The sequence below is a fragment of the Ranitomeya imitator genome, chromosome 2, assembly GCF_032444005.1.
Source record: "Ranitomeya imitator isolate aRanImi1 chromosome 2, aRanImi1.pri, whole genome shotgun sequence".
Taxonomy (NCBI): Eukaryota; Metazoa; Chordata; class Amphibia; order Anura; family Dendrobatidae; genus Ranitomeya; species Ranitomeya imitator.
The window spans coordinates 290800202-290813536 of record NC_091283.1 but is presented as its reverse complement, the minus strand read 5'-3'; the positions used below and the strand labels follow the sequence as shown (position 1 = coordinate 290813536).

Here is a 13335-nt window from a genome sequence, read left to right as displayed (position 1 = left end):
CTGGCCAGAATTGGCAGAATATGCATTATAGAAGCTCGCTTGCCCTGCTGCTAGTGTGCTATCAGAAAGAGTCTTCAGTAGTGTTGAGCGATACTTCCAATACCCAGAAGTATCGGATTGTATCGGCCGATATCCCAAACATCGGATATTGCCGATACCCGATACCAATGCAAGTCAATGGGACACAAATATCGGAACGTAAATAAGCCCTTTCTGTCCTTCTATATGCTGTTCCGGAGGGGGGAAGAGTGTGGTCGGACACTGTGAGTGTCTGTGTGTGCGGGCCTGCCAGGGATCTGTACGTGCCTACCGGGGCTCTGTGCGGGCCTAGCGGGGCTATATGCGGGTCTGCCGGAGATCTTCGCGGGCTGCCCGGGCTCTATTCGGTGTGCCGGGGCTGCCCGGGCTCTATGCGGTGTGATGGGGCTGTATGTGGGCTGCCCGGGCTCTATTCGGTGTGCCGGGGCTGCCCGGGCTCTATGCGGTGTGATGGGGCTGTATGTGGGCTGCCCGGGCTCTATGCGGTGTGCCGGGCTTGTGCGTGTGTGCAGGCAGTCCCATCGGACGATGCCTGCTACACTGACAGTGATTGACACATTAGCCAATGATGGGACAGTAGTAGTCCCATCATCCGGCTAATGTGTTGAATGAGAAAAAAAATACTCCATACAGTACATGCAGCGCCCCAGAGACCTGGTTGTTGCAGTAATGTCGCTCTGCCGCTAAGGAGGGTGATGTTATGTCTGATTGCACTAAAGGAGTTCATCTGACCAGGTATCACAGCACACATTACACTTCAAACTCCAGCCACTAGGGGGAGCAAAAGGCACTATTTATTAGGTCACTCCTCACACTGGTAAAGCTAGGGGTTGGACAGGAAGTCAGAGAGAACGAAGCCTGGGAGAGCTCCACGGAGGACCTGTCAGAACTGGGAATCTGGCAGGTACGTAGCCGAAAGGACAGATTGTTACGGAACCGCGCCTGCACTACCTTGCGGCGGTATCTAAAGAAAGGACACGAAGCGAAGGATATTGTGGACAGTAAGAAAAGGGATCAAGTACAAAGGAGAGCCAGTAGGAGTCGTGCCCCGAGAACGGCAACATCTTACTGAGGCACATGGCCGGAGCACCGAGGAAGTAACAGTCTCCACGCATTACTTCAAACAGCGGCATGACAGTTAATTACAGGTTGGCTGTCTACAATACATCACCTAAGAAAGACATAGGAGGCAATCGTGGGAGAGGGGCGACACTATGGTCCCAGAATAACTCCAGGCCTATCTGTCATAAAGGTGCGTCCTAGCCATAACAAACCTGGGGGATGGAGAGAGAAAGAGCTAGAAAGAACGAGAACAGAAGTTGTGAGGACTATCCCGAATGCCCAGCAGGGAAGAACTACAGCACACAGGCCCTAGTTGGTAGGCACTGATTTCCACCTGCAAAGGGGACTCTGGATGTGCCTTCGGACCGGCCGGCCTCAGACAGCCCTGTTGACAGTGCTCCGGATTGAGGATCCTGAAACCTTCAGTAAGGCTACGTTCACATTAGCGTCATGCGACGCTGCGTCGTCGACGCACGACAACGCATGCGTCATGCGCCCCTATCTTTATCATTGGGGACGCATGCGTTGCGTTGTCGTGCGTTTTTGGTAAAACGCACGACGCATGCGTCGTTTCACTGCACCTGGGTGGCGTCGGAGACGCTACCATGTTGCATTTTTGTAGCGTCCAAAAAACGCATGCGTCGCACTTGCGTCGCTCGTGCGTCGCCATTGCGTTACAATCTCCATTGAAACACATTGACAACGCACTTGCGTCGCGTGTGTGCGTCGTGCGTGCGTTGTACGACGCATGCGTCGTTACATAAAATTGAACAAAAAGGTGTCTAGACAGTGCAAACAGTGAGAAAAACATCCCCCATATATAAAGAAAATGTTTGGATTGTTGTCTTTTCTGCAGCTGGCTACACAACAGTCTACATCAGACCAGACACACCAGAGCAACTGTCTTCTCATCCGCTGTTCAGAGATGTAAGTATAGAATGATTCTGTGCATTTTCTACATGTGTTTTAAAATTATTTTTGCAAGTTGTGTATTATATTCTTCACTGTGGTTAAAGATATTGTGGTATTTTTAGTCTGGTTGTGATGTATGGCGTGGTATAGGATGGCGTTTCATTGTCTGCGGCCTTGATGATTGTTCTTTCCAGGATAGATTTTTCTTTTCCATTTATTGGTTTGGTGGTGTTTTTTGTATTCAGTTGTGATGTTTTATTCTTGCGTTATATGATGGCGTTTAATAGTCTCCGGCCCTGACGGTTTTATTGTAAAGTATGGTAGTATAGAATGATTCTGCGCCCTGTTATTATTACATTTAATAATTTTTTATTGCAAGTTGTGTATTATGTTCTGCACTGTGGTTATGTAAAGACATTGTTGTAGGTTTCTGGTTGTGATGTATGGCGTTGTATGTCCTTTTATTGTCTCCGGCCCTGTCGGTTTTATTGTAAAGTATGGTGTGTTATTTGTTAATTTTTTCCTTTCAAAAATCTATTGTGTTTTTTTGGGTTGCTTGCTCCGTGCATTACTGTACTTTTTAAAAAAAAACAACACTCTTTTGGTATTACTACATTGGGTCTGTTGTAGATTAGTTTTCTTATCTTTAGGCTTTTGTTTACTCTGGCATTGGGTTGTCTCATTGGGTTGTCTCAGCCATTGTTTCTTTAAAGTAATCAATGTGGCAGTGTTGTTTGCTCAGCGTTATTGGAGTGCAATGTTCTTTGTGGTTTAAATGAAAAGGGTTTTTTTTTTTATATATTGCTGGATTGTGCATAGGAGCATAGGATCAATTATTTTGTTCTTTATTTCAGAATTGCATTTGTCATGGCCAGCGGCAGCGATTCCAGCCACACCCCACCGCTGAGGAGTCCGGTGAGTACATGATCTACTATTACTATATTCGCTGTCATTTGTAGATGGGTCACTCAACTTTTTGGTAAACTATTTTGCAGGCTTCTTCAAGTGAGGAGGAGAGCCAGGAGGAAGAGAGGGAGCAGAAGCAGAGACCACGGGGCCAAGCTGTGGTTGCAGGACGGAGAGTAAGTTTTTATTTCAAACCTATTTATTTATTTATTTATTTATTTTTTTTGCGGGTATGGGGGGTGGTGGGATGGGGTGGTGTTGTGTGTGGTAGGTGGCGGTGGAGGAGGTAGGGACAACTTTTATTTATCTTGCAAACATTAATATTTTCCATTTATTCTAGGTTTCACAACGGGCCCTGGATGAACCACTGGACATAGACCTCATGGTGGCATCCATTGAAGCACGGGGCCCGTTGTGGGACAGCTGTGACCCCCGGCACGCGGACCAGGGCATATTGCGGCGTCTGTGGAAAGAGGTGGCACAATTGCTGTGGGATGGCTTCGACAGCGCTTCCTCCACGGTCCAAGCTAGTTTTCGTAAGTATTTCCAAAATGCTACTGTGACCCATCATGCCAGGATTACACAACCGTCTGTGATGTCTTCTATTGGTATTGCACACGGTTGCGTAATCGTTGTCAATATATTCTCTAAATTTTTTTTTTTTTTTTAAATTTATACACAGTTAGAAAACTGAGGACCAGATGGCGCTCCATGAAGGACCGTTTCAAGAGGGGCCTGAAAAAGGAGGGACAGACCCGTAGTGGTGCTGCAGCTTCAAGGACCTCGGTGTACAAGTACAACCGTATACTGCAGTTCTTGCGACCGGTCCTTGAAAGCAGAGAGTAAGTATAGTACCTATGCACACACCTAGTTTTTACAACATGCATATTCACATACTACATTCCAGCCACGTAGCTTATTGCCCAGCCATTTATTTTGGCAAGTACAAAGTATAGAAATGAAGAAAAAAAGGCAAGTTCACCGAGGTGTGAAAAGTAAAAAAACACATACTTTTATCCTCTTCAATCATAAGCAGAGGATGAAACATCAGCACAATACAATAGACACTATCTACGCGTTTCAGGTGACAGGGAACATCCGACCTGAAACGCGTAGATAGTGTTTTTATTGTATTGTGCAGATGTTTCATCCTCTGCTTCTGATTGAAGTGAATAAAGTATTTTGTTTTTACTTTTCACGCCTCGTTGACCTCGAATTTTTTATTCATTTCTGGTCTTCTCACACTTGACACAGCGGCTCCCTTCTGGGATTACTACAATGGTGAGATTTACTTACTAGTAATTTCCCTGAAATCAGAAGTATACAGAACACAGAAAGATAGTAGATTGGCCATGCCCAGCCAATATTTCATAGTGGAGTAGTATAGTGCCTATCCAGGTGTATCCCAGATTTTTTATACACAAAAAAGTAAAATATAATAGATACGGCATACATTCCACTGCAAAGCAGGTTATGTTCCCATGGTTGCTCAGCTCGCAGGACCTGTGATGATGTCTCGGTCACATGACCGTGACGTCATGGCAGTTCCAACGTAAGCATAATTGTCTGGCGTTACAAACCGCAACCATGGGTGACTATTTTGAATTAAATAAATGCATTTTTTTTTAATATTGATGGTGCATATGCAGTGTCAATATTAAATATAGGTTAATATTAATGGCGGCAATGGATACTTGGCGGTAAATTAATGACGCATGTGAAATGTGATATTTAGTATACTAATGCTTTCCTTATGTTTTCACAGAACACACAGCAGCACCCTCGAGACTGTCCGACCCTCTGGAGCGGTCCTTCGTGAAGCGCCATGTGAAGCGTCGCAGCCATCCCACAGCGAGAGCAGGTCTGCACCACCACAATCTGGCGAACCGGCAGCCGGTCCATCAGATGTTCCCCTGGCCGAGGCCTCTGTCGCTCCTTCCTTCGGGTCTTCCCGACAGCGTCAGCGGGCCTCGGACAGGGCAGTCATGCCCGAATTTTTACATTTGAGCACCGTATTTCAGAATGGTTTCAAGGCGCTGTGCGATAAAATGTCCAATATCGAACGGCGTCTTGAAAACATCGAAACGGATCTCGCGAGGCCGGCCAAACATTTTTTTAATGCCATTCACAACGGGATGGTTGAACATCTTACGCCGGAACTCCAGATTTCGGTCATGCAGGGCTGCAACAATGTATATGTCACTGCTCTGCAGCAGGCTCGGGTCATGCAGTCAGCGACAAATGTGCCCGCAGTACCATCGCTGGCTGCCATGACTCCGACTCCTGCTGCAGAACACCACCACAGAGCTCCGCGTGCCGAGGGCCACCGCCACCGCCACCACAGAACAGAGCCCCAAAGTTCAGAGCATGACAGGCCTTCAAGGGCACACGGGCACAGACGGGAAGCCGACCCACACCCAGAGGGAGAGAGGAGGAAAAAAAAGAAGAAGACAACGACGACGACAAGCACTATGACCTTGGCTATGGCTGCTCCCACAACTACCACCAGAACACAGCCTGGGTCGACCCGGAGCACACCAAGTACCCAGGCTGGGTCTACACGGAGCACACCCAGTACCCAGCCTGGGTCTACAAGGAGTACACCATCAACACAGCCTGGGTCGACCCGGAGCCGGAGTAGCCAGCCAAGTACACTGGTCGTCCCTCCTCCTCCCTCACCTCCTGCTTTGTCAGTCTCGCCACCATCAACTGGCTGGATTGATGTCGGCATCCCGTCTAGTGTCATAGACTATGCTGCTGCTTCCTCCCCCTCGTCCTCCTCCTCGGTCTCCTCCACACCCACCAGAAGTGAGGGATATCAATCCCCTTTAGTTGCCGATGTTGATACCCCCTAATTACATTTCCCAAATTTTTTTTGTGTCCCTAAATAAAAATGTTATTTTTTTTTTTTTAAATTAGTTTTTATTGTCTCAAATAAAGTTTGCACCAAATCACACCTTGCGCCGTATACACAAATATAGTCTTTGTAACACCTGATGTGCAATGTCTGACAATATTTTTTAATTTTTTTTTTATTAATTGTTTTATAGGGCTGGCGCTCATTGTACTATCAGCTGTTACAAACACAACCAGCATTGCTCAATATGTCAAGTTAAAAATGTACCATCACACAACGATTTCAGTATAGATTATGTTGGTTTTTTTGTGTAACCAACGTTATCTTTTCTGGAATCGGAAAACGATTGAGCCCCTGCTGTGAGATTTTTGGTGTCAGCGAATGATTTTGTTTTTTTCTTGGTACCCACGCTGTCATTGTTGGATCGGCGAGTTAGACACCGATCCAGCAATGTCTTTATTTTAAACAAGGGAATATTGGGTTACTAGCGCAGTGTTTTAAACACTCACATAAAAAGTGAACAATACCCCACAAATATAAAAAGGTGTCAACCACGTCCCTCGCCGTCATCTTTCCGCACTGACACTGTGATTCCCGCCCGTAAAGCTGAGCACACCGTTGACTTAATAATAAACGCTGTGCTGTGCTTTAGGGCTGGCACAGTACGGGAAGCTGACGGCGATGGACGTGTCACACACCGAAATATAATGTTTTTTTGTATTTTTAAAAACTACATTTACAATGGTAAACATCGTGAGTGCGGCCATGCGCTTCATAACATTACCCAAATTACACGGGACTTGCTCTTTTTTGGTCGCTGGAGAGCTGTCTGTGTGACAGCTCTCCAGCAACCACGCGACAACTAAACAACGATCTCGGTCCAGTCGTATCACTGGTCGGTATCGTTGGATAATAGTTTTATTAATGTACCTTAAGAATATTGGTCAGGTGAGGTGGAAGCAATGTTCACAGTGTCGCCACTATTTGACTCTGGACAAATTCTAGCATCCTGAGTACAATAGTGTTCACTCTGTAGAGTTTTGCAAACATGATCGTCTCCCTCCTTGTCAAGCCAGGTTCCATATGAAAATAGTCTTCAGTATTAAAAATGGTTAACAAGGTGGGAGCCGATCATGTTATACGTCAAAACTATGGTACACACGGCTGAAAATTTTTTTGTTTTGTCACAGTCCATTTGGGTACTGGTGCTCACATAAATTTTGTGGGACAAACATTACTTTCAATAAAATTGGATTTTACAATTACTATGGAAAAACGGATGGGAGATTTGTTTGGTGAAAACGGAAAGGCACAAGAACTTTATTTCAAAACACAACGCATTAGACAATCGGGTGACATTATAACAATAACCTTACATAGGATGGTTACATGACATGGACTCCACAGTGTTTACATGACATCATAACAACAAGTTGAATTAAACCATTTGATCTTGCCATGAAACACGCCCAACATCGGAAACAAAGTATGCAGCAAATTGGTCCCTCATATGAGCAATCTCCAAAGTTGTCCGCAGAGGATGAGCTTGATAATCAGGCAATGGATTTGGTATGGGTTCATCGAGTTCCACGTTGACTCTCTCTTTATCAATAATAAAATTGTGTAGAACCACACACGCCTTCACCACCTCATCCACTGTCTCAATTTTCAAATTTATAGCGGATCCTAAGATACGCCATTTGGAGACCAGGATGCCAAAGGCGCACTCCACAGTTCTTCTGGCCCTGGACGGTCTATAATTAAAAATAGTTTTGGTGCAGTCCAACCCCCGACTGGAGTACGGTTTAAGTAGGTTGCCACTCATTTGAAAAGCCTCATCCCCAACCACAACAAATGGCAGGGCCGGTCCTTCGGTGTTGGGAAGAGGTCGTGGCTGGGGGAAATTAAAATTGTTATCGTACAATCTTCGGCCCATGTCAGACTCCTTAAATGTCCGTGAATCATTTGCACGACCAAACGCTCCAATGTCCACAGCGAGAAACCTGCAGTCCGCACCTGCAATTGCCATTAGCACGGTGGAAAAGTATTTTTTATAATTAAAAAAAAGAGAACCACTTCTTGAAGGCTTGGTAATCCTAATGTGCTTCCCATCCACGGCTCCAATACAGTTAGGGAAAGAACACACTTGTTCGAATTTTTGGGCGTTGGCCTGCCATATTGCTGTTGTAGGGATGGGTAAAAATTCCTCCCGGAGGTTGTCCCACAATGCGCGGCATGTGTCGGCAATAATCCCAGACAGTGTGGAGACTCCAATCCGAAACTGGAAATGCAGTGATCTCAAGGTCTCTCCGGTAGCCAGGAAACTGACAAGAAGAAAAATAAATAAATGTAATTATTAAATTGTTTTGAAAAAATTTTTCATTCTTAATTACAATCCCCCACCCCACAATACCAAAACACGTTACTTGAAAAAATGGCAAGAACATATAAATCCTTCACATTGCATTACGTACCGTAGAGTCACCAGCAGACGTTCCTCGGGGGAAATCGATTTACGGAGCTGCGTGTCCTGCCTGGCAATGGTTCCTTCCACCAGACGCAGCAGATATAGGAAGCTGTTTTGCGACATCCTGGTGTACTCGAAGTATTTCTCCTGGTTGTCATTTAATTCGCCAAACAGACAATGGTAGGCTCCACGACTCTCTCGGACTTCCACTATAGGGTGTAGCCAAAAACGCAGACGACTCCTTCTCTGTAGTTTGTCTCTTTTCCTCTGTTCATGACAGGCAATAGCATAAGCAATAGCAAGGGCTAATTCCAGCTCAAAATTGAGGTAGATACTCTCCATGGAACGATCCATCTTGATGCTCTATGGTTGGAAATAATCTATGCCGGGGTATATATACCACTATTACATTAATACCCACCCTCAACTACCCATTGGTGGCATTATCGATTGCCTAGACACTAGACCCACCCTCTTCTATTCATTGGTGGTGTTATCTAGTGTCTAGACACTAAATTATGTGTAAAGATATAATCATTGTTTGACAACGCATGCGTCGTAAAACGCTGCGTTTTTTGTATAAACGCACCAAAAGCGCACCAAAAACGCTGCGTTTTACGACGCATCCGTCAGACGCTTGCGTCAAAAAAGGTGCGTTTTTGCGCGCGTTTCCGATCCGTCGTGCGTTGCGGCAGCGACGCAGCGTCGCATGACGCGAATGTGAACGTAGCCTAAAAGGTAAAGAGACTGCAACCCTGTGTCCTCGTTATTCCTTGCGCCTTGCACCACGCTCCATCACCTTTCATTGGACACCCCTTAGCAGGGTCACGGATCGGGTCCAACCACCGTGATAACCCCGGATCGAGTACCCCGTGGCCCTGTGTCTGGGGGCGCTCCAACTTGGCGTCATGAACAGGATCTACTTAAGCCTGAAGAATCAGGTCATGTGTGCCTTGGAACTGTGATTGAACTGTGACTTATTGCAAAGACTGTGTATTGCTATTTGCCGCCAAAAATCCGCTATTGCCGCGCAGTGTGGAGCGTGAGGGGAGGAGCCATAGCTTCATGAGTGGAGGCGGCTGGAAAAGACCACGGAGCGGAAGACGGGGTAAGGCACCAACCCTGGAAGGAGAACCCCGACCCCGACAGGTTAGCAAGGGGGGAAGAACGGCCATGTCGGATCCCGGAGGAGCAGAGGTGGCGGCCACAGCTGCAGACTCGGGAGCACTTCCAGATTCCGTGGTAGATGCAGCCACAAGTCTGGTCTCTCCGCCGGATGCCGCGGGGCTTGCCGCTCCCATCAACCAGCCGGATACTGCCGCCGCTACAACAGCCATAATGCCCTTCTCTATGCCGTACCTACCAGGGGTCGCCTGGCTCCTGCGATACTTCGGAGAAGCTCATACGTTAACTGACTTTAAAGAGGGGATTTGTAGCCTGCTCGAGTTTTATCCCTTGACGGAGCCTCAGAAAGTTCATATGATAACCGGCCAACTCTGGAGCGGCATTGAGGGAAGTGAAGTCCTGGCCCGCTGCAGACAAGAAAACTGCGCAACATGTATTTGCCAAGCTGAAAACCACCTTTGACACCCGCACCGCTACGGAAATTAAATTGACGTTCTATGGGTGCAAGCAGAGGCCGCAGGATAGCTTACGGGACTATGCCCTTAATCTTTAGGAGGCGCTGCGGGCCATCAAGCAAAGTGACCCAAACAGCATGCAAGATGAAGATAAACTCCTGAAGGAGCGGTTCGTCGAAGGGCTCCTGTGCAGTAACCAAAGGACCCAGCTACACTTCCTGGCCATGCAGAACCCAATACCTAACTTTTGTGCAATTCAAAGATAAAGCTATCCAGGTACTACCAAAGCGACAGCCCAGCCGCGCCACACTTCCCAGGTGTCAAGCCCTCACATACCACTAGGAGGTGGTGCCGGACGCACCCGTTTCCGCCGAGGCCGATGCCCAGATCCTGGAAGACGACTCCCCTGCAGGACTGCGCCTCCAGGTACAGGAACTGACCAGGAGCGTTGCTGCCCTAGCCCGGACCGTCGAGTCCCTACAGGAGGCCCCCAAGGAGAAGATCCAGCTGGCTTCCAGACCGGAAGATGTCCCCTGGCAGCGACCAAGGAGAGTTCCATCAACCAGAGGCAGAGACGACGATCGTTTTCATCGGGATGGACGACCTATCTGCCGCCGCTGCCACCAGGTGGGCCATCTTGCAAGGTACTGTCAGTTAAACGAGCAACCCCTGGGGCCAAGGGCCGACCCCCAGGAGTAGAATGCCCAGGCCCGCAAAATTGGAGAGCCAAATACATCGGGGGGCGTCCAGTTCTCTCCATCGTGATCAACGGTATCTGTTGTGAATGATATCGAACTCCCTCCTGTGGTCATGAATGGTACTTCGGCGAGTTCTGTCCATGGACTCCCTCTGGTGGCTGTGAGTGGTACTATGTAAGAAGAAGCGGCAACACTCACCAGTCCTGTGTGGTCCAAGTTTTTATTGATAAAACACAAACATGATATCTTCACGGCATCGGGAAACAGACGGACAGGGAGGTGAGCAGGATGTGACGACGGCCGTTTCGCGCCGACGATAGCACTTCCATAAAAACTTGGACCACACAGGACCGGTGAGTGTTGCCGCTTCTTCTTACATAGTACCAGTGGCGTGACTTGTTTCCAGCGTGCACCTCGACCGGAGAGACGGACCCATAAGAAGTGATACGTACACCGTGTGTATCGCTGTTGGTTAAGGAAGGGCTGTGCGGCGGCTTTGCTCTAGATTGCTTTACAGGTGGCTGTGAGTGGACCTGCTGGTTCTGAGGTTCCTTCCACAGGTGACTTAGTTTATTCTTTGGCTGGCTGCTCTATTTAACTCCACTCAGATCGTTACTCCATGCCAGCTGTCAATGTTCTTGTACTGGTTCAGTTCGCTCTTGGATCTTTCTGGTGACCTGTCTACTCCAGCAGAAGCTAAGTCCCTGCTAGTTAATTATTTGTTCATTGTTTCCTTGTCCAGCTTGCTATCATGATTTTGCCTTGCTAGCTGGAAGCTCTGGGATGCAGAGTGGCACCTCCGCACCGTGAGTCGGTGCGGGGGTCTTTTTGCACACTCTGCGTGGTCTTTTGTAGTTTTTGTGCTGACCGCAAAGATACCTTTCCTATCCTCAGTCTGTTTAGTAAGTCTGGCCTCCTTTGCTGAAACGTGTTTCATTTCTGTGTTTGTGACTTTCATCTTAACTCACAGTCTATATATGTGGGGGGCTGCCTTTTCCTTTGGGGAATTTCTCTGAGGCAAGGTAGGCTTTATTTTCTATCTCTAGGGCTAGTTAGCTCTTAGGCTGTGAAGAGGTGTCTAGGCAGAGTTAGGTACGCTCCACGGCTATTTCTAGTGTGTGTGATAGGATTAGGGGTTGCGGTCAGCAGAGCTCCCACTTCCCAGAGCTTGTCCTGTGTTAGCTTAACCATCAGGTCGTTCCGGGTGCTCCTAACCACCAGGTCCATGACAGTACAGCTGGCCGAAAGTGTTAATGCATCTCAATAGAGGGATAAGAGAAGTTCAGAGACCATTTTTTTTCTCTGCAGTGTGTTTTGTCTTTCTTTTCCCCTTAACCTCTGGGTGGTTCAGGACACAGGTGTAGATATGGACATTCAAGGTCTGTCCTCTTGTGTGGATCATCTCACTGCAAGGGTACAAAACATTCAAGATTTTGTGGTTCAGAATCCGATGTTAGAGCCTAGAATTCCAATTCCTGATTTGTTTTCTGGGGATAGATCTAAGTTCCTGAATTGTAAACTGTTTCTTGCTTTGAAACCCCGCTCCTCTGGTGACCCCGTTCAACAAGTAAAAATCATTATTTCTTTGTTGTGTGGCGACCCTCAAGACTGGGCATTTTCCCTTGCGCCAGGAGATCCTGCATTGCGTGAAGTAGATGCGTTTTTTCTGGTGCTTGGATTGCTTTATGATGAACCAAATTCAGTGGATCAGGCAGAGAAAATCTTGCTGGCTTTGTGTCAGGGTCAGGATGAAGCGGAGGTATATTGTCAGAAGTTTAGAAAGTGGTCTGTGCTTACTCAGTGGAATGAGTGTGCCCTGGCGGCAATTTTCAGAAAGGGTCTTTCTGAAGCCCTTAAGGATGTCATGGTGGGATTTCCCACGCCTGCTGGTCTGAATGAGTCTATGTCCTTGGCCATTCAGATCGATCGGCGCTTGCGTGAGCGCAAAGCTGTGCACCATTTGGCGGTATTCTCTGAGCATAGGCCTGAGCCTATGCAATGTGATAGGACTTTGACCAGAGCTAAACGGCAAGAACACAGACGTCGGAATGGGCTGTGTTTTTACTGTGGTGATTCCACTCATGCTATCTCCGATTGTCCTAAGCGCACTAAGCGGTTCGCTCGGTCTGCCACCATTGGTACGGTACAGTCTAAATTTCTTTTGTCCGTTACTCTGATTTGCTCTTTGTCGTCCTATTCTGTTATGGCATTTGTGGATTCAGGCGCTGCCCTGAATTTGATGGACTTGGAGTTTGCCAGGCGCTGTGGTTTTTTCTTGGAGCCCCTGCAGTATCCTATTCCATTGAGCGGAATTGATGCTACGCCTTTGGCCAAGAATAAGCCTCAGTACTGGACTCAATTGACCATGTGCATGGCTCCTGCACATCAGGAGGATATTCGCTTTTTGGTGTTGCATAATCTGCATGATGTGGTCGTTTTGGGGTTGCCATGGCTACATGTCCATAATCCAGTATTGGATTGGAAATCTATGTCTGTCCAGCTGGGGTTGTCAAGGGGTACATGGTGATGTTCCATTGCTATCAATTTCGTCTTCCACTCCTTCTGATGTCCCTGAGTTTTTGTCGGATTACCGGGATGTATTTGATGAGCCCAAATCCAGTGCCCTACCTCCTCATAGGGATTGCGATTGTGCTATTAATTTGATTCCTGGTAGTAAGTTTCCTAAGGGCCGACTGTTCAATTTATCTGTGCCAGAGCACGCCGCTATGCGGAGTTATATAAAGGAATCCTTGGAGAAAGGTCATATTCGCCCGTCGTCATCACCGTTGGGAGCAGGGTTCTTTTTTGTGGCCA

The 13335-nt window shown here is 47.4% G+C and overlaps 1 protein-coding gene across 1 annotated transcript; it reads left to right on the top strand.

The window, feature by feature from the left end:
* The first annotated feature begins 563 nt into the window (after nucleotides 1–563).
* On the top strand, nucleotides 564–5798 carry LOC138663256 (uncharacterized). Its single transcript, XM_069749428.1, has 5 exons — nucleotides 564–2928; nucleotides 3009–3095; nucleotides 3260–3455; nucleotides 3602–3761; nucleotides 4685–5798. Exons 1-5 carry the CDS (start codon nucleotides 2881–2883, stop codon nucleotides 5772–5774), a joined length of 1581 nt encoding a protein of 526 aa, XP_069605529.1. The 5' UTR covers nucleotides 564–2880; the 3' UTR covers nucleotides 5775–5798.
* The last annotated feature ends 7537 nt before the right edge of the window (nucleotides 5799–13335 follow it).